This window comes from Indicator indicator, chromosome Z (genome assembly GCF_027791375.1).
Source record: "Indicator indicator isolate 239-I01 chromosome Z, UM_Iind_1.1, whole genome shotgun sequence".
NCBI classification, from domain to species: domain Eukaryota; kingdom Metazoa; phylum Chordata; class Aves; order Piciformes; family Indicatoridae; genus Indicator; species Indicator indicator.
The window spans coordinates 78,922,461-78,946,221 of record NC_072053.1 but is presented as its reverse complement, the minus strand read 5'-3'; the positions used below and the strand labels follow the sequence as shown (position 1 = coordinate 78,946,221).

At 41.9% G+C, this 23,761-nt stretch overlaps 1 protein-coding gene across 1 annotated transcript in view; it reads left to right on the top strand.

Moving 5' to 3' along the window:
* MOB3B (MOB kinase activator 3B) overlaps window positions 1-23,433 on the top strand; it is a 33,462-nt gene extending 10,029 nt beyond the window's left edge. Inside the window, exons 2-3 of the mRNA XM_054397635.1 lie at window positions 21,240-21,442; window positions 23,332-23,433. Of these exons, the coding sequence (XP_054253610.1) occupies window positions 21,240-21,442; window positions 23,332-23,433 (305 nt within the window). The remainder of the gene's footprint in view (window positions 1-21,239; window positions 21,443-23,331) is intronic.
* Window positions 23,434-23,761: the final 328 nt, after the last annotated feature.

Below are 23,761 nucleotides of genomic sequence, written 5' to 3'. Positions count from 1 at the left end.
GGACAGGGCTGGGCTGTTCAGTGGTGCCCAGTGGAAGGACAAGGAGCAGTAAGTGCAGACTAGAATGTAGGAGGCTTCATTTGAACTTACAGAAACACTTCACAGAATCATAGAATGGTTGGAAGGGACCTCCAAAGGTCATCTAGTCCAACCTTCTCTGCAATAAGCAAGGACATCCTCAACTACATCAGGTTGCCCAGAGCCCTGTTGAGTCTTGCCTTGATTATCTCCAATGAGAAGGCCTCAAGGACCTCTCTAGGCAATCTGTTCCACTGTGTCCACTACCCTCATGGTAAAGAACTTGTTCCTAACATCCAATCTAAATCTGTTCTTCTCTAGTTTGAATCCATTGCCCCTCGTCCTATCGCTGCAGGCTGTTTTGTAGGTCCCATTCAGGTACTGGAAGGCTGCTATTAGGTCTCTCCAGAGCTTTCTCTTGTCAAGGCTGAACAACCCCAGCTCCCTCAGCCTGTCTTCATAGTGGAGGTGTTCCAACCCCCTGATCATTTTCATGGCCCTCTTATGGACCCACTCCATCAAGTCCATGTCCTTCCTGTATTGAGGGGTCCAGATCTGGACTCAGTACTCCAGGTGAGATCTCACCTGAGCAGAGTATAGTGACAGAATCACCTCTCTGGATCTGCTGGCCATGCTTCTTTTGATGCAGCTCAGGATGCTGTTGGCCTGGGCTGCAAGTGCACACTCTCTGCTCATGTCCAGCTTCTCATCCATCAGCACCCCCAAGTGTTTTTCCACAGGGATGCTTTCTATCAGCTCATCTCCCAGTCTGTATTGATAGCGAGGATTTTGGCCCAGGTGCAGAACCCTGCACTTGCTGTTGTTGAAGCTCATGAGGTTCATCTCGGCCACCTCTCCAGCTTGTCCAGGTCCCTCTGGACAACATTCCACCCCTCTGGCATATTGACAGCACCACTCAGCTTGGTGTCATCTGCAAACTTGCTGGTGTGCACTGGATCCCACTGTCTATTAAACAGTACAGGTCCCAATATGGACCCCTGAGAGGCACCATTTGTCACTTCTTTCCTTTGAGGGAGCACTGGAACAGGCTTCTCAGAGAGGTCATAGGAGTCTCCTTCTCTGGAGACTTTCAAAACCCACCTGGATGCGATCCTATGCAGCCTGATCAAGGCGAACCTGCATCAGCAGGGGGGTTGGACTAGATGATCTTCACACGTCCCTTCCAACCCCCACCATTCTGTGATCCTGTGGAATTTTAAAGTAAGGGTAAAGTGTATCCTTCAGCCAGGGGTATGTGCACCAACACTGCTTTTAAATTTGTCCACTTTTCAGACAGATTTTTGGTCTGCCAGATTCACAAAGGTTGTGAACACAGAACAACATTAGAAACATTAACAGGAAAACTCATTAGTTTCTTTTATGATCTTCATGTCTTTTATAGATTTTTATTTTGGTTTTTTTTTAGGGAAATCCAATATGCACTTTTAAAAGACGTGGTTAAAATCCCCTTGTGTTGTTAAAGTGATGTGTATGAAAATGTGTGGTCAGGAGGTCTACGGAAGTGATCATCCCCCTGTGCTCTGTACTGTTGATGTTACATCTTGCAATCTGGGTTCAATTTTAGGCCTCTCACTACCAGAAAAAAGACACTGAGGTGCTGAAGTGTGTCCAAGGGGCAATGAAGCTGATGAAAGGTCTGGAGAACAGCTGTATGAAAAGCAGCTGAGGGAACCGGAGTTTAGTTTGGAGAAAACTAGAGGACACCTTCTTGATCTCTAAACTGCCTTAAAGGAGGTTGTAGTGAAGTGGGATGCTGGTCTCTTAAGTAAGAAATGATAAGACAAGAGAAAATGGCCTCAAGTTGCACCAGGAGAAGGTCAGCTTTATACGAGAAAAATTTTCTTTGTGGAAAGGGTTATCACTCATGGTTTATTTTTTCTTTGTGAGTGTGTTTGCTTGTGTTTACATTGGAAAAGGCTGAAAAATGAAAGCTCGGGTGGTTCTGAAGAAGTTTATTTCAGAGTCTCAATGTGACTCTTGTTTAACTTTGTGGTCATTGGGTTCACCACTTCTGTGGTATGTGGGCCACTGTAGTCCTTCACATAGGGGTTTGTCAATACCCTGTGCCTTTGTTATTTAGTATCTTGAAGAAAATCTGATGTGATCTTGAAGAAGGTAGCTATGTTCCTTCTACTGTATTGATTCCTAAGGTTGATGGAAAGTCCTGGAACCTTAACAGGTTACAGGAAAGGGAGCAGTCTCTGGACTTTTGTTTTTTGGGTTTTTAAAGTAAGATTGTGCAAACCTGAACACAAACATGTGAGTCTGCTTAGAAGTAGAGGAGAATTAAAAAAAACATAGGTCAGTCTTTGCATTGTGAAGGACAATGTTCATTTTGCTAGAGAAACTTTTCTACAGTACATTCAAGCCTCCTGCTTGTTCACTGTCCCTTTGTCCTCATTAGAGTCAACCAAGGCTTGTAGTTTTTCTTCCACATGACTCTATTAGGTCATTCTACCATTCATTAAAACAGAACACATTGGAGACTGAGTATCTTCTGCATTGAGGAAAAGCTGAATTATTCTTGACAGCAGGTTCAAGTCATTATTGACTCAGTAATGGAGAAGAGTTTGCTAGCATCCTTTGTCATGGTTACCAAGCTATCGTAACCACACAGGATTCATGGTTAGTGGTCTCTGTTCAGCTGAAGGAAGCCTAGCATTGGCCTAGTAGAAGAAAATAAAAATAATAAGGTGGGGATTATATCTAAAGTTGACTCTGGAATCATATGACTTAATTTTTTTTTTTTTGTAACACTGGACAGTGTCTGCAAAAAATTAGGGTTTTCCTTTGATAATGTGAGTTGTGTTTTTCAGTCCACTGCCGCATGCAAACTTGTATTTCTACATTACTTTCTTCCTTGCTCCTAAAACAACTGTGCTGTGGGAGTATGTGTGAGATGTTCAACTTCACATGTTCATGGTTCTTAAGCACTGTAGAACTCCATCAAATCTTCTATCTGCTCTCAGGGTACCTCTACACAGCACCTGTTTCCCCACAAAAAAATCTACCTGCTACTTAACTGTTGGAATTGCACAGATGTACAACAGAAGCTGGAATCTAATTCATGTCCTCTTTCATTTTCCTCGTAACATATATGGCTGCTGGCAAAATTGTCTTTTCTTCGAACTTGGCAGTTTTGGCTTGCACCCATCATTCAGTGGAATCCAAGAAGCTCTTGCAGCGAAACAGGAAACAAAATGTGCATCCTACATCTGTCTTTTGGTGTGTGAAGCCAAAAGATGAAGACTAATCTTATCAATATAGCTTTAATAAAAAAAGGCACTTGTCTTGCAAAGAATCTGATGGGTCACACAAGTAATGTGGAGTAATTATCTTCACCCTCACCTTCTACCAGCCATGTAGACAGGACTGCTTTGTCTGTCTTAATGAAAGCAAAAAAGTTCCCTTCTCCTCTACTGGTGATTAATGAAGCTTCCGCCTGCCTAAGCAGTGCACTGTGAGATGCCAGACAGCTGTTCACAGAATCACAGAATGATAGGGGCTGGAAGGGACCTCTGGAGATCATCTAGTCCAATCCCCCATAACTCATATTTACAACAGGGTACCCAGAGAAGGCTTTGTAGCCTGACAGCCTTTCTCAGGCTGACTTGTAAGCTCTGTGTCACAGGGTTAAACAACTCTTACAGTAAACATTCCTCAGTTGTAGGAGGCAGAGTGCCACAAAACACACTTGTGCAGCATCTGGACTGGGGATATATCAAAGAATTTTTAGTGTTTGACACTGTTCATACAAGACCCAGAGTCTTGTGGTTACACATTTAACCTCAAAGAATTGCTTTCAAGTAAAGAAAACCACAAAGCCAAGGTCTGAGTTGTATTTACCACAAAGACTGACACATGACCCTCTCTAGCAGATGAGGCACCAAAGCAGTTGATGCCTCCACATGGAAATGGACACAGGAATTTCCTAAAACACAGATCTCTCTACTATTTAATGAGTCTCCCTTTTCCACAGTTTTGCTTTGCTTGGAAAGTCCGCTGAGCCATACTTGGAATCTTTGGAATAGGTAAATAGGAGGTAAATACAGGCTGTGGTTCCTGATAAATTACCGTTTCTATGACTGAGCAGAAAACCCCACTTACAGCAAAGTCAAATATTAGAAAAGATCTGACAAATGTTCAGAGCATCTCAGCAACATGGTATGGAGTGAAACAGGCTTTACTGACAGTGCTGACTGAAAATTTTTCTTCTCTCCGTCTCACTGTGAATCACATGTCTGAGTAACACCAGGGGGGCTGTGTTCTCTCATATGCTTGAAAATATGACAAAAAAATACAAGTTTCCACTGTATAACATGAATCAGTGGGACTTTGACTCATGAGAAACAGAAGGAAGGCTGCTGGTATCATAGATGATCAAGAAAGTAATAATCAAATTCTATTAACAGTTGGTAGGGGAAAGGGAGGACAACAAACAGTTTGTCTTTGAAAGATGAAATTCTCATCTGCATATGGGAAGCATACCTTTTAAGAAGAGGATGTTCAGCTGAACTGAGAAACATAGTATTTAACAATATATACTATATGCTGTCAACATTAGCATGATGAAATAATGGTAATTGTACAGCATAAGCTCTAATCAGAAAGAGCTCAGCCCTCTAAGAGTCTAATCCCTAAAGCTTAAAGCTGCAGACAAGCGTCTCTGTAATGGAGACGTTTCCAAACCATGTGCCAGATGACACAGACCTTTTAGAAAAGTGCCAGTGAATATTTGGGCATTAGAACAATACATCTGTTTAGAATTTATGTGCTTCACAATTAGTTGCATACTGTGGCTGCCTTTCTCTTGGAGTTTTAGGGCTTGTTTGGTAAAGTTTTAAATGGTTTAGTTGTTGAAGAGCCCTATAAAGCAAGGTAGATGTTACTATTTAATTTATCAAATAAGAGACCAAAGCTCAGGTAATCAGAGTAGTCTACATAATATGTAATGTATGACTAGCTGTTCAGGTAAGAAATTCTGAGAAGAAGTGATTGTTTCCTGGATTATACAGTTCAGTTGTATTTCCTTCTACTAGTAACAACCCTCTGGGCTCAATGGTTTAGCCCATTTTCAGTCCGTGTTAGTGTCCACTTACCTAACTCGTATGTTGTCAGCTTGTCTGTGATGGCATTATAGGATACAGTCGCTTCACTGAAGTTGCAGTAAAGAACATCAGCTGCTCTCCCCATTATCTGCCTAGCTGGTGACCTCATTGTAAAGGCCATCAGGCTGGACAAGTGTAATTACTCCATGCTGACTATTACTGATCAGCGTCTTATGCTTCATGTATTTGGAATGCCCTCCATGAGCTGGGAGCAGTGCTGGGAGATACAGGCAGGGGACTTTCTAGGGAGAAATGGAAGAAGGTGTGGGAGGCAAAACTGGTTTCTACAAAACCTCCCAGAGTCTAGCTAGTTATACACCATTACTTGATCAGAAAAGGTTTCTTGGAGGACAGACCAGTGTCTTGTAGGCAAAGAGAAAAAGACAGGGTGGAAAGACAGAGCATGCCTCAAGTCACAGCTAAAATGTGAATGGTTTAAAACTGAAAATTGCCTTTAAAGCAGTGTGACTAACTGCAAAAAAAAAAAAAAAAAAAAAAAGGGGATATTGAAGATCAGGCTTAGTAGTGATAGATTAATGCGACTTGGTGGTAGTTGTTTTGTTGTTGTTTTGTCAGTAATTGTAACGAAAATTCATATGAAACTGTATTTTGATTTTCATAATATTTTCTTGAATAAAATGGCAGTGAACAATATTGTGTTTATATTTTGTCTGTGTTTGGCTGCTATGTGTCCCCAGCATTTTCCTTGGTAGTATCTACATTCATCTGTTCTAAATGAAGTGACCGTGATAGGAATTAAAACCTGGGAACTTCCACCACAAATCCCGTTCCCATGGGATTGAAGTTCTGACTTACGACCTATTTGTCAGAATATGATCCCAAAACTTTATCTTTCCTTGTGAACTCGCAACGTCCTTTGCTGAGCAAAATGGAGACTGCTTTCTTTTTAAACTTTGTATTGTTAACTCCTGATTGAGGCAGACAGAAAAATGAACATGAGGACTCTCAGCTGCAGATTCCAGATGCTAATTCAACCAGCCAGCCTCTGCTGGCTTTGGCAGATGGTTCTTAGCACGACATTGTAACTTCCCCTTGTTAGCCAAGGACAAGCTGTAAAATCATCTAATGGTACTTCAAGATACCTATTGAACTTTCCATCTGTGTACCACATTCGAACTTCATGCGCTGCCTTGCTACTAACATGGTTTTCCCAAGAGACAAAGCCTCAAAGGTTCCAATTTATATTTTGCTTGGTTTTTGGACATTGTTGGCATTTCTAACCCTTTTTTTTGTGTGTGTGTGCGAGGTTTTGTTTTGTTTGTTTTTTTTTTTTTTTTTAAGCAGAAGGATAGAACTCTCTGAATGTTTAGGTTTTGTTTTGATGGTTTCAATGGAAAAGAAAGAGTTTGGAATAGCTTCTAAAATGTCAGAAATTATTGTCTAAGCCCTGTCATTTGTGAATCCCAGAAATCAAAGATTCTGTGAAGAAACCTTGATTTCTGGATGCTCGGAATGTATTAGAAGCAGCGTGTGATTCAGCACAATGAATTGAAGAATCATTTCACCTTTAAGATGATCAAGTCCAACCATTATCTAACACTGTTAAGTCTGATGCAAAAACACCTCACTCACCACCATGTGTCTTTTAAATACTTCTAGGGGTGACGAATCATCCCACTCCCTGGGGGGACTATTCCAGTGTTTGAGAACTCCTTCCTGAAAAAGTTCCTGCTAACAGCCGATCTAAACCTCCCCTGGTGCAACTTGAGGCTGTTTCCACTCATCCAATCACTTGGTACCAGGGAGAGGAGACCAGCACCTACCTCACTACAAAGAGTTGTAAAGAGCAAGAAGGTCTCCCCTCAGCTTCCTTGTTTCCAGGCTGAACAACCCCAGATCCCACATAAGACCTATTTTCCAGACCCTTTACCATCTTTACTGCCTCTGGACCCCTAGTGCTTCAATGCATTTCTTGTAGTGAGTACCTCAGGCTTTTCATCATCCTTGACCATTCTGTTCCCCACTGCATCCAACAAAGGATAGAGATTGTCCTTAGTCCTGCTTTTGTTGCTAATATATTTGTAGAAGCATTTCCTGTTCTCTTTAACAGCTGAAGCCAGATGACTTTCCAGTTGGGCTTTGGCTTTTCCATGGCAAGTGTAATCCTCTTGAGTGCCCTTCTGCTTCTTCCAATAATCATGGACTGTCCTTTTCCCCCCAAGCTGCAACCAAACCTCTCTATTCTGCCAGGCCAAACTTTCCTGCCAAATTGTCTCTCAGCACAGGGACCACCTGTTTCTGCACCTTCAAGACGTCCCTCTTGAGCCAGTGTCCAGCCTTCCTGGACTTCTTGGCCATTGAGGACTGCCTTCCCAGGGACTCTGTCCACCAGTCTCCAAGCTGAAGTCTGCCCACTCAAAGTACCAGGGTCCAGTTCTGCTAACCTGTCTCTTTACTCCAACAACTGAGAAGTCCACCATTTACTGATCACTGCCTAAGACATCCCCGAACTGTTACATCACCCACAAGTCTTTGTTCACAAACAGCTGGTTCAGCTGAGTGACTTTTCTAGTTGGCTACCTCACCATCTGTGTCAGGAGGTTCCATGCACACACTCTAGGCACCTCTGGGACTGCTCACTCTCTTCTCCATTGTACTTAGAGCAGACATCAGGGAAGTTGAAGTCCCCCCTAAGAGCAAGAGCCAGCAATCTTGAGGCTTATGCCAGGTGCCTAAAGAATACTTATTTTATCTGTCTCTTCATCCTGGTTGGATGGTCTGTAACAGACTCCCACCAGGATATCTGCCTTACTGGCTTTCCCACTGATTCTTAGCCATAAACACTCAACTGTACTGTCACCATCATTAAATTCAGCACAATTAAAACACTCCCTGACATACAGGGCCACCCCACCAACTCTCCTTCCTTCCCTATCCCATCTGAAGAGTTTATGGCCATTGATTGCAACACTCCACTGCTGCGAGACGTCCCACCACTTTTCTGTGTTGGCCACTGCATCATAGCTTTTCTTCTGCACAGCAGTTTCACACTCATCCTGTTTGTTCCCCATGCTGCATGCATTAGTGTAGATGCACTTCAGTTAGTCTAATGGTCCTACCACATTTTTGCAGGAAGAAGGGCTAATTCCTAAGTGGCTGTTCTTGGGTGCTCCTGAGGTCAGGCCTTCTGCTCCCTTGAGAAGTGAATTGCTTATGACGATGACCTGTCTTTTATTCTTTACTGAAGAGGTTTTGATGCAGGGGGTAGACCAACTAAACCTCAGCAACACCTCCAGTCTGGGTGAACCATCATCCTTGTCATTGTTCACTTCTCCTTGCAGGGCACTGTATCTGTTTTGCATGGGCTTCTGGGAAGGTGCCAGATATTTCTGAGACTGTAGCCATCTTTAGTTTCCAGCAGCATGGTGAAACTTTACTGCCTGAAAGAGTAGAGAGCTGTAGGAAAGTTGTAAGAGTTTTCTGTAATCTGGAAAGTGTGAGGAGCTGTTTACGAAAGTCCTGCACATGGAGGGCATTGGATGAGTTCTCAGTGATGCCACGTGCCTATGCACTAAGTTGGTATAGCAGAAAATGGTTACACTGCCATAGCTGACTGGCTATGAATAACTGTCAATGAAAGCTAAACGCTCCAGGAGATTATTAGTGGGTGAGCTAACAGAATAAGGAGCAGAAGCTAGAGGCAGCTGAAGTAGACTGTACTCAGTTTCACTGGCAGCTGAAGTTGGTCTTTTATTCCCAGAAAGATTAACCATTCCTGTTAATGAGATGTTACTGCAGGGAACAGGACAACCACATTTTCTCCCGTTGCTTAGCTTTAGGCATTAGGTGCTTGTTGTTACCCTGTGATCCGCTTTGATGGTGTTTTGTTTTGTCTCTCGAGCCAATTGACTTAAATATTATTTTTATTAGTGAAATCCATCTCTCTGGCTACCTTTTGTGTCTTTATTCATGTCTCTCTCCTCACACCATGTATTTTTTTCATGTGAGCCTTTCCCAGGTGCACTGACTGCTTTTTGACAACTGAATGGATAACAGATCTGTGTAACATGGGTATGGCTGTAGCCAACAGAAAAGGTTTCAAAAAACCCATCACAGAATCATTTGCTTGTGTACATTAATGTCTCTTTCTTCAGAGGCTTTGTAAGAGGATGACTTGATTTTCTTTGACTTACTTTTGGCACCTTGTCACATAATTGTCTGAGTTTACTTCATAATATATGGAGGGTTTTTCTGGTTATTTTTTAAAGAATCAAAACAATGGAAGAACACTGTATAAAGGGTTTTCCTCGTGTCCTTGTTTTGTATACATTTTCAATAAATCCCCTTGGAAAAAAACAGGTTTCTTGCTCATGATACAATTAAGATACTTGCTTACTAAAAGCTGCTTTGCAGTGTTGAGACTGCATGTGACAAATGCAGAAAGGATTGGCTAGAAAAGGAAGAAAAGGGTAGGAGTAAATAGCTGGAAGTCCTCCAATGTGAAACTGACGATCAACCTGTGAGTTCTGCAGCCCAACATGCTGGGACCTCAATTGCTTGACAAGCTGGAAAAAACAGTGAACAACAACACGATGTTATTTGCTGATGTTACAGAGTTGTTCAAGGCAGCAAGACAGTGACTGACTTTGAAGGACTGCTGAAGGTAATGCTGTGAGATAGTAACTGAGCAATGAAAAAGGAACTATAAAAGTAAGAAGTGATGCATGTGGGAAAACAGTCCTGGTTTCTGTGTAAATTCTTCATCTCACAGGAGACTGTTGCTCTGCAGATCAAGAGAGACAGTTCAGTGTCAACCAAATGTGAACAATTACTAGGAAATATGTTGGGAGCAAAACAAAAAGCACAATCATGCAGTTGTGTAAATCCATTTCTTCCACACCTTTTTGCCGTTCTCGTCACAGAAAGTAATGTTAAAGCTTGAAAAGTTTCAGAGATGTCAACGAGGGTGAGCAAAGGTATAGAAATGCTTCTGAGTTAGGAACAGGGAAGTGTCTTAGACATGTCTCCATAGTAGAGAGACGAGCTGGCTAGCAGGGTATGGTACCAATGTTGCCAGCAGGACTGTCATGTTTACTGCCCTTACAACCCAAGAACTCACCAAGGGACTGAGGCACACAAGAAACCCAGTGCCAGGCAGACATCAGAGCACCTTGGCAAAGGAAACTGTAAAGTCACATATAAGTGGTAGCTGAAGAGGAGGTTTGTTGACAGATCCATTGCAGGCTACTAAATAGAAAAGCAAAAGTAGGCTCAGCAAATCACTTGAGCAGAAAATGATCAAAGGCAAGGAGGGCATAAGGAGAAAGCATCATATGTAGAGTACTGGCCTGAGCCAGAACAGTGGTTTTCACATCACTTGTGAATTAAATTGCTTATTCTTCATTAAGTCTTTTTGATGTAATGTAGTTGCCTCTACATCTAATTCAGCTTGGACAAACAGGTGGAAACAAGAAGGAGCATACCCCAGCTGCTGTTCTGGGCTGTTGTTTTCATCCTTCCCACAGACAGTGTTTGCCTTGTGCCCTGCTTCTGAACCAGTACCCAAACTGCTGCACTTTGCAGCAGGCTACAGTAAGCCAGCTCCAGAAATAGATCAGACATGCATATCGTCATAACAGCAAAGTATGTGAAGGGAATGAGGTGGCAGGTAAGAGCAATAAGTTTCAGGGAAGACAACTATGTGGATGGTGAGCTGAAAATTTCCATTATGTTTGGCAGTGTAGTAGGTCTTCGAGTTACTGATGTAGAGCTACATAGAGCACTAAAAAAGCATAGGCTTTTTCCTTCCTCTATTAGCTATGTTACTAATACTCAAGATTATCAAGGGGGAGTAATCAAAGATAAATTTTGTAACACTGCAGTGAGAAATGTCTGTTGCACTATAGCATCCTATATGACTTGTCCTTGTGACTTCAAGTTGGGCATGGAATTATTTTAAGAAGCTTTGCCACACCTACAAACGTAGGTGTTTAGTAGCTGTGACATAGTGCAGCAGCTCCTCTAGTTTTACAGGAACAAAGTAACCAACTTGTTTAAGAACTCTCGGACTTCTTGAAGTACTCCTTTATCCTTTGAAGTATTTGATCGGGCAGGATATTTTGCCACTACAAAGGACTAGCAATAATAACCACAGAATTTTTTTTCAGTTCTTGGACAAGTCTCAAGAATCATAGGGAATTCTGGCCATAATTTTCCTGGGCTCCCATGCATGCTGATTTTGTTGTTGCAAGTGAAAGAACTATCCTTAGGCATTTTATGCAAAATACAAAAGAGAGTCTTTGTAAAGAGTCTTTGTAAAGCTTTGTGCAGAAAATCTTAATGCAGAATAGTTGTTCCAACGTTCCATTTCTTCCTGGGGCTTGTATTGTGTAGGTGGTAAGTAGAGTTGTCCTTTTTGCAAATACTGTGATTAAGTAGCATCATTGTTTTCCTTTCCAGTTCTGAGCAGTGTGTGTGTATCTGCATGGATCACCCAGAAATCAGAAACCTTAGATTTTCAACGTATTGTAGTACAAGTAAAACTTCATGGCAATTTCAATATGCATTGCTTCTCTCTGTGTCTAGGTATGGAGGTTAGAAGGGTAAGGATAACCTCACTACATCTGTTACAGTTTTGCCTACTTTATACTCAGTTATGCAAACCAGGCCCAAAAGCATCTAAGAAAAAATACTGATAGTTAGTTTTTCTCTAGGTTTTATGAAGTTTAGAGTTTTCTCATCACAACAATATGCCATTATGGCCACGACAGCCAATGGTATCCTGGGGTGCATCAAGAAAAGTGTGTCCACCAGGTCTAGGGAGATTCTTCAACCCTTCTGCTCTGCCCTGGTGAGACCACACCTGGAGTACTGTGTTCAGTTTTGGACTCCCCACTTCAGGAGACAGAGACCTGCTGGAGAGAATCCAATGGAGAGCTGTGAGGATAATTAGGCAACTTGAACACCTCCCCTATGAAGAGAGACTGAGAGACCTGGGGCTGTTTAGTCTTGAAAAGACTGATCAATATCTGTAGATATCTGAAGGATGGGTGTCAAGTGGAAGAGGCCAGGCTCTTTTTGGTGGTGCATAATAATAAGACAAGGAACAGCAGGTACAAGCTTGAACACAGAAAATTTCACCTCAACATGAGGAGAAACTTCTTCACAGTGAGGGTGTCAGAGCACTGGACAGGCTGCCCAGAGAGGTTGTGGAGCTCCTTCTCTGGACACATTCAAAATCCATCTGGAGGCATTCCTGTGCAGACTACCCTAGGTGATCCTACTGTGGCAGGATGATCTCTGAAGGTCCCTTCCAACATCTAAGGTACTGTGATACTGTGATAAGAGAGTAATGTAAGTTGTAGGCAAACAAAAATGCTAAATGAATTTACATTCATAAGAATATGTGCAAAACCAGTCAAGCGTTTTGTGGGGCATCAAAACCAAATCAAACTGTTAGTCAAATGGTTTGATTCTATAAAGTTTTCTTATCTTACAAGATACCAAGATGAAGAGAGTGGCCAGCCTTGAAGGCCAGCAGACACAAAGAAAGCTTTGCAGTCCACCGTGGAGCAATATTTTGGTGTTAACACGAGAAAAATGTGAAGTAGGTAGAGTAGAAGACAGACTGAAGATGGAGAGAAAGCACAAAGCAGATGGGATGTAATTTAGATTCCACAAAGCCCTGCCTCCTATATTTAATATTAAGCTTGTGCTTACAACCACCCCTCCTCACGTAAACACCCAAGAGCAAAGACCTAAAATGGGCAATGGCAGTGTTAGGGAATCTTACCATCAGCTGTCCTTTTGTTACCTGGGTTTTGTTTGTGGTGATTCCCCCCCAGTTTTTTGTCAACAGGGAGGTGATGCTTTAGTGGAATCACATACTCAAAGAATGGTTTAAGAGGTGTTGCCTTTGGAAGTCATGTTAGCCCTTCTTTTTCCCCAAACTATGGTGTTTCTAAAGCAATTACAAATCAGAATGTCAGAAATGGTCCTTTTTTGTTACATCTAGCTTTTGTCAGGGAAATTAAAAAGGCAGTTTCAGTTGTTCTCAGTTGAATCAGCTTAAATAGCTGAAAACAGTAATTTAAAGATGAGTAGATCTGAAATACTGATCTGTGTGCTGACTTATGAAGCCACATGTTTTACACTTCTGTTTATCTCTCTAATATTTCTAGAGCTGCTGTATATTTGCACTGGAAAGTTCTGTGGAAATACTGCAACTGATCTTAAATGCTTAGTAGTACATCCTGAAAACGTCTATATTGTAAACAGACTTTTTGATTTGTCAGGGTGCCACAAACATCTCAAATGCAGGGATTGATGTATCCTTTATTCTAACCCAAAAGTTGCTGCTAGGAAGGAATTTAAAGTATTATGGAATGTACCTATTGCTTCTATACTCAGGGGGAACTTCCTCTTTACATCTATATGTAATTTTTATATTTATATACACTTTTTTTACGTCTTTTCCATTTGTCTAGTTTTTAAGTGATACTTTCTACAGCAGCAGCAATACTTCTGTTGAGACTTACTGTGACTCAGTGATAGTTTGGAGGAGCTCTAAGACTGTATCAAAAATTTTTATAAAGGACCACACTTAGCAAATTTTGAATGAATGGACACACAATGGGGTCAGTCTATTGACTCTGTGTTCTCTTCAGTCGTCTTGTATACAAACTTAAACACAACTTAAAAGGCACCTTTTGCCTGAATCTTTAGTCTGTCTTGACTGAAAGGGAACAGATTTGGGGGTGAATTAATTTTGTTTAATCTTCCAGGTTCTGTCTTTAGTGTTCATGTTTCAAACTTAGTTTCTGCAAAACCGAGAAGGCTCAAACTATGCAGTTAATTTTGGGGTAGATATTTAAAATTTTTGTATGTACATGTGTATAAAACCAGCCCCATTTTTCACACAGCTGAAAGATTCCAGGAACTTAAGTGCTGAAAGAAAAGTGTCCATGCAGAAATATTTGTGAAGATGCTGTAAGAGTTCCCTGCACTCCCCCAGGCAGCATGATATTATAAGCCCTTGCAGAGGTCTGGGCACAAAGTCGGTGGGATGTGAATGTCTTGGCGCCTTCACAATGTTTGGAACATGTTGACTACAATCTGAGACTGGAAAGTGCATTGTCCTGGAAATAGTCCCACTGGTAAATACTTCTGAATCAGGAGCAGTAGAAAACTGATCACAGCGATGTTTTCAGGGGGAAAATAAACACACTAATAACATGGAGAGCAATGCAGTTGTATCCTCCATCCATTACGGTAAACTTAACTCTCTTTCCATAAGCAGAAATCTACTGATACTGATGCAGGGCAGCAATTGAAGAGGTTGTTGGTGTTTGGGTTTTTTTTTTTTTTGTTAATACAGAAGGTGACATTTCTAGAGAAACAATGAGTGAATCCTTGACCACAGTATAACCAGAAAGTATGACTTGATGCAGAAATAAGTGAAGATCTGTGTCCTGCGTATTGAACATCACTACACCATAGTGTCAGTCTGTAATAGTTAAATGGAGTGTAACAGCCATCTATTTCTTCATACTTCTTTTATGTCTAGCTTTTTACCCTCATTGTAGCATGTTCATTGCACGAGTTTTTTGAACACAGTCTGTAATAATTTTTCTTGGATTACCATTGTATTTTCCGGCACAGATCCAGGCTGAATCTGAGTGATGGATGGGCTGCAGAACCTAGAGCTAAAGGAGCTTCTACTATGGGACTAGGGTGTTCAAAAGCTGCTTGCACGCTCTTAGGACATAATGGGGAGCTCTGGGGTTTTGGATACCAGGTTAACAAAAAGAACCCTTCTCTTACTTCCTCCTCATACAGCAGCAGCACTGGCGCTCAGCCTGACAGATGAATCAAAGCTGCCAGTTCACTCATCCAGAAATAACTTCTTCAGCAAGTAGCAGCTAGGTCAAAAATTCCAGTGCCATCTTTGTATTTCTTTGGCTTTTAATAGCCATAACTCAGCAATCTAATTTGGTAGGTTTACATTCTGTCTCTTTAAACCTTGCAGATAGGGAGACAGTCATCTTTCTTCTTGGAAATTCTTTTCACTATTAAAAAGAAGCAAAAATACTTGGACTTAGTGGTTGGCCATTGGAATGTGCTGCCCAGGGAGGTGGTGGAGTCACCATCCCTGGAGGTGTTCAAGAGGGGATTGGACGTGGCACTTGGTGCCATGGTTTAGATAGTCATAAGGTTTAGGGTGACAGGTTGGACTCGATGAACTTTCAGGTCTCTTCCAGCCTTCTTGATTCTGTGATTCTATGACTTGGTGGGTTTGTAGGGTTTCTTTTCTTTTTCTTTCTTCCTTTCTTTCTTCCTTTCTTTCTTCCTTTCTTTCTTCCTTTCTTTCTTCCTTTCTTTCTTCCTTTCTTTCTTCCTTTCTTTCTTCCTTTCTTTCTTCCTTTCTTTCTTTCTTTTTCTTTCTTTCTTTCTTTCTTTCTTTCTTTCTTTCTTTCTTTCTTTCTTTCTTTCTTTCTTTCTTTCTTTCTTTCTTTCTTTCTTTCTTTCTTTCTTTTCTTTCTTTCTTTCTTTCTTTCTTTCTTTCTTTCTTTCTTTCTTTCTTTCTTTCTTTCTTTCTTTCTTTCTTTCTTTCTTTCTTTCTTTCTTTCTTTCTTTCTTTCTTTCTTTCTTTCTTTCTTTCTCTCTTCCTTTCTTTCTTTCTCTCTCTTCCTTTCTTCCTTCCTTCCTTCCTTCCTTCCTTCCTTCCTTCCTTCCTTCCTTCCTTCCTTCCTTCCTTCCTTCCTTCCTTCCTTCCTTCCTTCCTTCCTTCCTTCCTTCCTTCCTTCCTTCCTTCCTTCCTTCCTTCCTTCCTTCCTTCCTTCCTTCCTTCCTTCCTTCCTTCCTTCCTTCCTTCCTTCCTTCCTTCCTTCCTTCCTTCCTTCCTTCCTTCCTTCCTTCCTTCCTTCCTTCCTTCCTTCCTTCCTTCCTTCCTTCCTCTCTTTCTTCCTCTCTTTCTTCCTCTCTTTCTTCCTCTCTTTCTTTCTCTCTTTCTTTCTCTCTTTCTCTCTTTCTCTCTTTCTCTCTTTCTCTCTTTCTCTCTTTCTCTCTTTCTTTCTTTCTCTCTCTCTTTCTTTCTTCCTTTCTTCCTTTCTTCCTTTCTTCCTTTTTTCCTTTCTTCCTTTCTTCTTTCCTTTCAAGTTCCGAGTTCCCAAGTTCCTTCCTTCTGAGTTCCTTATGAGTTTCTTCCTTACGAGTTCCTTCCCACTCCCTTCCAAGTTCCTTCCAAGTTCCTTCCTTATGAGTTCCTTATGAGTTCTGAGTTCCTTACAAGTTCCTTCTGAGTTCCTCTGTGTTCCTTTCTTCCGAGTTCCTTCCTTCCTTCCTTCCTGCCTTCCTCCCTCCGTCCCTCACGAGTTCCTTCCGTCTTTCTTTCTTTTTCTTTCTCTCCCTCTCTCTTTCTCTCTCTCTTTCTTCTCTTCCTCTCTTTTTTTTTTGGTGTAATTGCAAAGTTCTAGTAAAGGATTTATTAAACCTAGATTCCACATTAAATGCCGGCTTGGAAGGGGAGAAGACAAAGACTACTCTGACTGAGCTGAAGACAGAGAACAGACTCCCTGACAAGTCAAGACTCCAAATCTAAGTCTAAATCTAAGCTAATCCAAGAGCCACTTGTAATGAATATGTTCAGTGGTTGATTAGTTTGTAACTATAGCAGTTGTAGTAGGAACAAAACACTAGGCCAAATTCTGATCTCAGAAGGTAAATCTAGATCACAGAACACTGTGCTTTTCTACATTTTAGTGTCATCACTTTGCATTCATTGTTCTGTAATTGAGATCAGATCTGGGTTATTGCATTAGATTAATTTTTTCTTTGAGACTGAATTTCTACCATCCTTTGTCTTGTTTTGAACACAAAGAGAAACAGAATGTATGTTTTAGCCAGTACCGCCACCACGTCACTGTGCTCATTTCTGCCTTGAGGCTGATCAGACTTTGAGCCTCCTCTGTACTCCAGTGACTTGACTGGCAGGCTCTCCAAGCCTGAAGAGATTAGCTCCCTGTGCAGCTACCAATTTATTTCAGTGGTACCAGGAGGCACTTTTTAACTATTTGGGACACTCTGTCAGTTTGTTAAAGTTTTGCATGAAAGACAGAGAAATCAGAGACCCATTATGAATTCTGATGTATCAAGGTGATGAGTCTGTGACAGCAGTTTTTCACTGTTAAAGAGTAGATAAAACACAGATAGCTTTGCAAAATGAGAGAAATTCCACAATGGCAAGTGCAACTACACAGCTTGTCTGAATAGGAAGAGACTGGATGAGGCACTTAGTGTCATGGTCTAATTGATTAGATGGGGTTGGGTGATTGGTTGGACTTGATGATCTTGGAGGTCTCTTCCAACCTGGTTGATCCTGTGAAACACCTAATGCACTTGAGGAGCTGGGAGAACACTGCAGGTGTTTTATGCATCCCAGGCAGTTGTGATTGGGGACTTTTTTGTTTGTTTTGGGTTTTTTCTTTTGCTTTTGTTTGGTTTGGTAGTGGTTTTGTGTGTGCGTGTGTGTGCGTGCGTGTGTGGTTTGTTTGTTTTCTGTGCTTTGTTTTGTGGGGTTTTGGTTGGTTTTGGTTTTATTTTTTGTTATTGCTGTTGGGTTTTGTTTGTTTCCTCTGTCTTATTTACATCTTCCGAGATTGACTACCTAGTGCTGCTAAAACATTGTCAAATGGAAGTCCTCCGTTGCAGCAGAAGCATTGCTCTGTGGCCTTTGCACTTACTGCCTGTAACTGTTAGTTCTATTATAGAATCATAGAATCAGTCAGGGTTGGAAGGGACCACAAGGATCATCTAGTTCCAACCCCCCTGCCATGGGCAGGGACACCTCACACTAGATCAGGCTGGCCAGAGCCTCATCCAGCCTGGCCTGAAACACCTCCAGGGATGGGGCCTCAACCACCTCCCTGGACAACCCATTCCAGGCTCTCACCACTCTCATGGGGAAGAACTTCTTCCTCATGTCCAGCCTTATTCCATTCTTCCATGCTTTATTCCATTCCCCCCAATCCTATCACTACCTGATATCCTAAAAAGTCCCTCCCCAGCTTTCTTGTAGCCCCCTTCAGGTACTGGAAGGCCACAAGAAGGTCACCTGGGAGCCTTCTCTTCTCCAGACTGAACAGCCCCAACTCTTTCAGTCTCTCCTCACAGGAGAGGTGCTCCAGCCCTCTGATCATCCTGGTGGCCCTCCTCTGGACACCTTCCAGCATGTCCAGATCCCTCTTGTAATAGAGGCTCCAGAACTGGATGCAGTACTCCAGATGGGGTCTCACCAGAGCTGAGTAGAGGGGGAGGATCACCTCCCTTGACCTGCTGGCCACACTTCTCTAAAGTTCTATCAAGGGCTGCAGAGAAGATAAGAGAGGATTTTTTAGCTTCATTTATTCAGCTTGTTATAGTCAGTTAATACAGAGTTATGAGTTTCTTCATTGCAGTAACATTCTTCAGGAGCAATCATGTGTCAGCCCTTGGAATATGAAACTAATTGTTCTCCATTTGGGGACATGCCTGTTCTGGATCAGAAACTACAGTACCTTTAAGAATTCAGTTCAGTGAACCAGCTTGCAGTGGCAAGTACCAGCTATCCCCCTTCTCCCTTTCTTAAGACTTAAAATTTTCTTGGGCATATTTTTTAAATTCTGATTGGGTAGGTTTTATAGAAAAATAAAGAGCAGGCTGCTGTAATCATTCCTGAATTTAGCCAAGCTCTGGTGGTTGAAATGTGATCCTTCTGTATAGCAAGCAGCTAACTGGGATTTCTGTTATGCTTTTTGATAGACTGTGTTTATTTTGCCCTTGGAAATAACGGCAAACATTTGTTACAATCCAGGTGTTTAGGTAATTGCATGGAGTTTTGATTAAAATGTTGCCAAGACATCTGTATGTATTATGAGTGGAACATCTCACTTATGAGGAAAGGCTGAGGGAGCTGGGTCTCTTTATCTTGGAGAGGAGACTGAAAGGTGACCTCATTAATGTTTATAAAGATGTGGAGGGTAAGTGTCAGGAGGATGGAGCCAGGCTCTTCTCAGAGATGCCCAGTGATAGGACAAGGGGCAGTGGGTGCAAGCTGGAGCATAGAAGGTTTATGTGAACATAAGGAATAACTTTTTTACTGTGAAGATGACAAAAGACTGGAATGGGTTGGCCAGAGAGATTGTGGAGTCTCCCTCTCTGGAGATACTCAAAACCCACTTGGATACATTCCTGTGTGACCTACTCCAGGTGATCCTGCCCTGGCAGGTGGGTTGGACTAGAAGATCTTACGAGGTACCTTCCAACCCCTAATGATCTGTGACTCTGTGATGATTTTTATAGTTTAGCAATGTCTCGGAGCATGGCTGGAGCATTTAGGCCTCCTCCTCTATGACCTCCAATATTAGCTTTAGCATTGAGGTGAATACAGACAAGAGCAAACCGAGTAGGTGGGCTTTGATAGATCTGTTCATATATAGTGAGTAAGAAAAACTGCACTACATTTCTAAAGCTACCTGAAATTATATCAAAAGGATTTGCCTCTGGTGAACCCAGTGCAGAAGCTCTTTCCCACATTGTTTCTTACTCAGCAGTGGTGAGTAGATGCTCCATTCCTGGAATCATTCCAGCTCAGGTTGTCCAGGTCTCTGAGCACCCTGGTGTAGTTTCACGTGTGCCTGCTGAGTGCAGCAGGGTTGGACTAGACCTTGAAAGATCCCTTCCAACATAAACCATTCCATGATTCCATGAATGGCAAATGTAGAGGTACTCAGGGTGCACTAAGCAGGACACCTCTGCTTGCTACTGTGCTTCTCCACTTGCATACTAACAGACACAGCTGTGTTCACATACACAATGAATACACCCTGGTACCTCCTTAGCCAGCGACTCCAAAATAAGGTGCATGTTTCTGTTGACAGGACCCAGACTGCTTACAGGCACAGTTGATAATTTGAGTAATCTGTAATTTAAATATCTATTTTCAGCATGGAAATTCTCGCTCTATATCGTCAGGGAATTAGGCAATTTGTCCATTAATTCACCACTCTTCTGTGTGTTGAGCACTATGTAACAGGAGACTAAAATTTGAAAGCTAGAAAGCTGGCAGCAGTGTTAATTCAATACCTCTATCTTGTTTCTGCAAATAATAAATCTTTTTCTTACTGAGAGCATAAAATAGGCCTTTTAGGGAGTATGGGACTCCCTAGCTGTGAGGTTTGTTTGTTGCATTTTTTAAAAGCAGTTTAGGTACTTCAGTTAGGTACTTCAAATCTGACTAAATTTTGAACTATAACCAGAAGATCGAGAGATGTGCAATGAAGTGAGGTGGCAGTAGACTTTAGGGCATTAAAGTCATCATATCTGAGGCACAATGATAGAAGGAGAAGAATCCTTCAAGTTTTTGGGAGCACCTCAGTGGTACACAATGCTATTCAAGATCAGTCTTTAAACAAGGGAAATTCTGAAGGAATTATTTGTTCTGTGCTGTAGAAGCACAGCTGTTTACTTCCAAATGTTGGTTTTGGTGCTGCTTTGGAGTCCCTGGCTGCAAAGTGGTGTAACTTCTAAGGTATTATGAAAGAGCCATCCTGTGTCTCTTAAAGAGTTTTTCTCTTATGAGAGCAATCAAATTGGTACTCATAACTGGGAGGAAGGTGAAAGCAAAAAAGTCTGTGTTTTGGTCAGTTATTTAAAACTCATTACTAAATGTGATGATGTGAAATCCCACCATTGATGGACAGAAGAGTGTCTGTGACTTGTAGGACAAGCTCTGTATGTATCAGTATGGGGAACATCCATCTGAAGGTGTAAAGCCATTGATGCTAATGGGACAGTGTGCACTACAGGGAAAGCCACATTTCTGGATGTTACAGTACTTGATGTTCCTCTATGAAATTATTCAGGGAAAAAACTCTGTACCTGCCAGTCTTGATCCATTAAAGTTGTCTAAGTATTTGGTTATCTCTGGTGCTAACAATCAGGTAAATGTGTGCATTAAGTGATCCTCTAGGTTGGAAAGGAGACTAGGAATTCATAACCAAGTTTGCAGTTACAAACTCATGCTTTGCTGCAGAACTGTTTTCTTTGGAAGATAACAAGGATGGTTATGACAAACACTGCTTTTTCTATTCATAGGTGTTCCCTTCCCAAAGAACTTCCTTCAGGTGTGCAAGAAGATACTCTGCCGTCTTTTTCGAGTGTTTGTCCACGTCTACATCCATCACTTTGACCGTATCATGCTCATGGGGGCTGAGGCCCACATCAATACCTGTTACAAGCATTTTTACTACTTTGTGACAGAGCTCAACCTCGTAGACCGCAGAGAACTAGAGCCTTTGGTAAGTGTGGGTTGGGGGGAAAACTCTAGGAAATTTTCCCCTTCCCTCCCCTCAGCCTTTCCCACACTTGTTGCAGTGAGTCTCCTCTGGAATGAGGTCCATGGCTGAACATGGGCAATTTAAAGGGATGAACTCTTGCCTCTGTCTTGTTCCATCTGCTGCACTATTTGTGAGATGCTCAGCAGTCTCAGTACAAAGATAAAAGTGCAGTGTATTTTGTATGGAAAAATACAAGGTGGGAAGTAACTTCCATTTGAAAATAGAAGTTAATTTCTCTTCTGCTTCTTCCTGCACTTCTTGTATATTTAAATATAATTTTATTCTGTCTTTTTTCACTGGTCAGTAGCAGTATGGTACTCGTGGCTGTCACTTGAATGTATGTGAAGGGAATAGTGGTTTATATAAAGGTGATTTTTTTTTTCTAAATATTTAAATAGGTGTTTGTGAAGGTATTGGAGTGTGTTAGATCCAGAGTGTGCTAGGTGAGACAGATGAAGTGAGACAGAGATTGAAACAATTAGCAGTGTAACAAAACCAGATACTTCCTTTTGGACTTCTATAGATCAAAACTAAAATCATTGTTTCCAAGAGTAAGGCTCCATAAATGGAAACACCTTTGCTGTTGCTTTCAAGTGCAAATGAAATAAAAGTATAAGCATGGAAGGAAAAGTAAGGTGGTGTTCAGAAAGCCAATTATGCACAAAACCTCTCTGTGGGCAGTTAGCCAACTTAAAAAAGGATCAGGACAGTATTCTCTGTAGGTCAGAGTTTGGAAAATACTTTCATGTGCAGCTTATTGACAAAGTGATAGAACCACTGAGATATTTTTTTCCCTCAGAATCAGGTAATGACTGAGGTTGGCTGACATCTATTGATATCATGTAGTCCAAATCCCTGCTCAAAGCAATGTTGCCTGAACATTGCCTAGGAGCATGTCAAGTCATCAGTTGTTCCACATAAAGGCACACTGCAAAGAGTCCTATAATGTATTTGGTGTGAAACACATCTGAAATGGGGGCAAAGTGATGTTTGTGTCTCTGCAGCAGCTGGAGCTGATGCAGGTGTGGTACATATGTATGCTTACGGTGATTGAAGGAGAGCCTGTGAAGTCAGACAAATGGATGGTCTCATTTTCAGCAGTTCACAAGGACACTGAAAGACACTGCATATGGCATGCATTGATAACCTTTCTAGATAAGAGAACTTCACATGCCATCTACATGTGTCCTGAGGAATAGAAAGAGACCCTGCAAAAGAGAGCTTCCCTGACAGAGTAGTGATCCTAGGTTAGCTGTAGCTGTTAAATGCTGAGGATGTGTCACAAGCAAAATATAAGGTAGGATATCCCAGAGGTAGGAAGAGAGGCAATCTTAAGGCTGCCACAAGATCCTTGCTTGCTTTGCAATTCAGAGAGCACAGAAATGATTTAATGTTTCTGGTGGTGGTTAGCAATATTCCTACAGTAATCAGATAGACAAAGAATTGGGTCCAGAGTGGTGCAACAGGTGGCCCAAGTCCATTAGCAGAACAAGCTAGGAACGTGCTCCAACTGATGCGTGCATTCCTCTTGCATCTCAGCATCACAGCATCATAGAATGCATTGGGCTGGAAGGGGCCTTTAGAGGTCATGTCGTCCAACCCCCCTGCAGTTAGCAGGGACATCCCTAACTACATCAGGGTGCTCAGAGCCCTATCAATCTTTCTTACACCTGGGCATGTTTTAAGGAAAGTGTCCTTAAAGTTCTGCCAGCTCTTCTCTGTTCTGCTCCCCTATGCCTGAAGATGGTTTCCCAGGGGGTTCTTTTGACTAAATCCTTGAAGAGACAGAAATTGGCTTTCCTAAAATTGAAGGTTCTGGTTATACTCCTTGTCCAGCTGATATTCCTTAGGACAATGAACTCCACCAGTGTGTGATCACTGCAGCCCAGGCTGCCTTGAGTCTTAACATCCCTGATGAGCTCTCCTGCACTGGTGACCATCAGATCCAGTAGTGCATCCCCTCAGGTAGGGCCATCTGTTTCCTGTGTTAAGAAGTTATCACTGAGGTACTCCAGGAGTCTCCTGGATTATCTACAGCCTGCTGTGCTACTTTCCCAGCAGATGTCAGGGTGCTTGACTCAGCAGGATGACAGCCTCTGAGCCTTGTTACCTCAGTCTCTGATTTCTGCCCCTAAGCTTTTGATTTGCTCTTGGCTTTTCTTCAGGAACAGCTCTTCACAACCTATCCATTTCTTAACATAAAGGGCAACACCTCCTCCCCTCCTTCCTCTCCTGTCCTTTCTGAACAACTTGTAGTCATAGGATTTCTGCTCCAAGTTT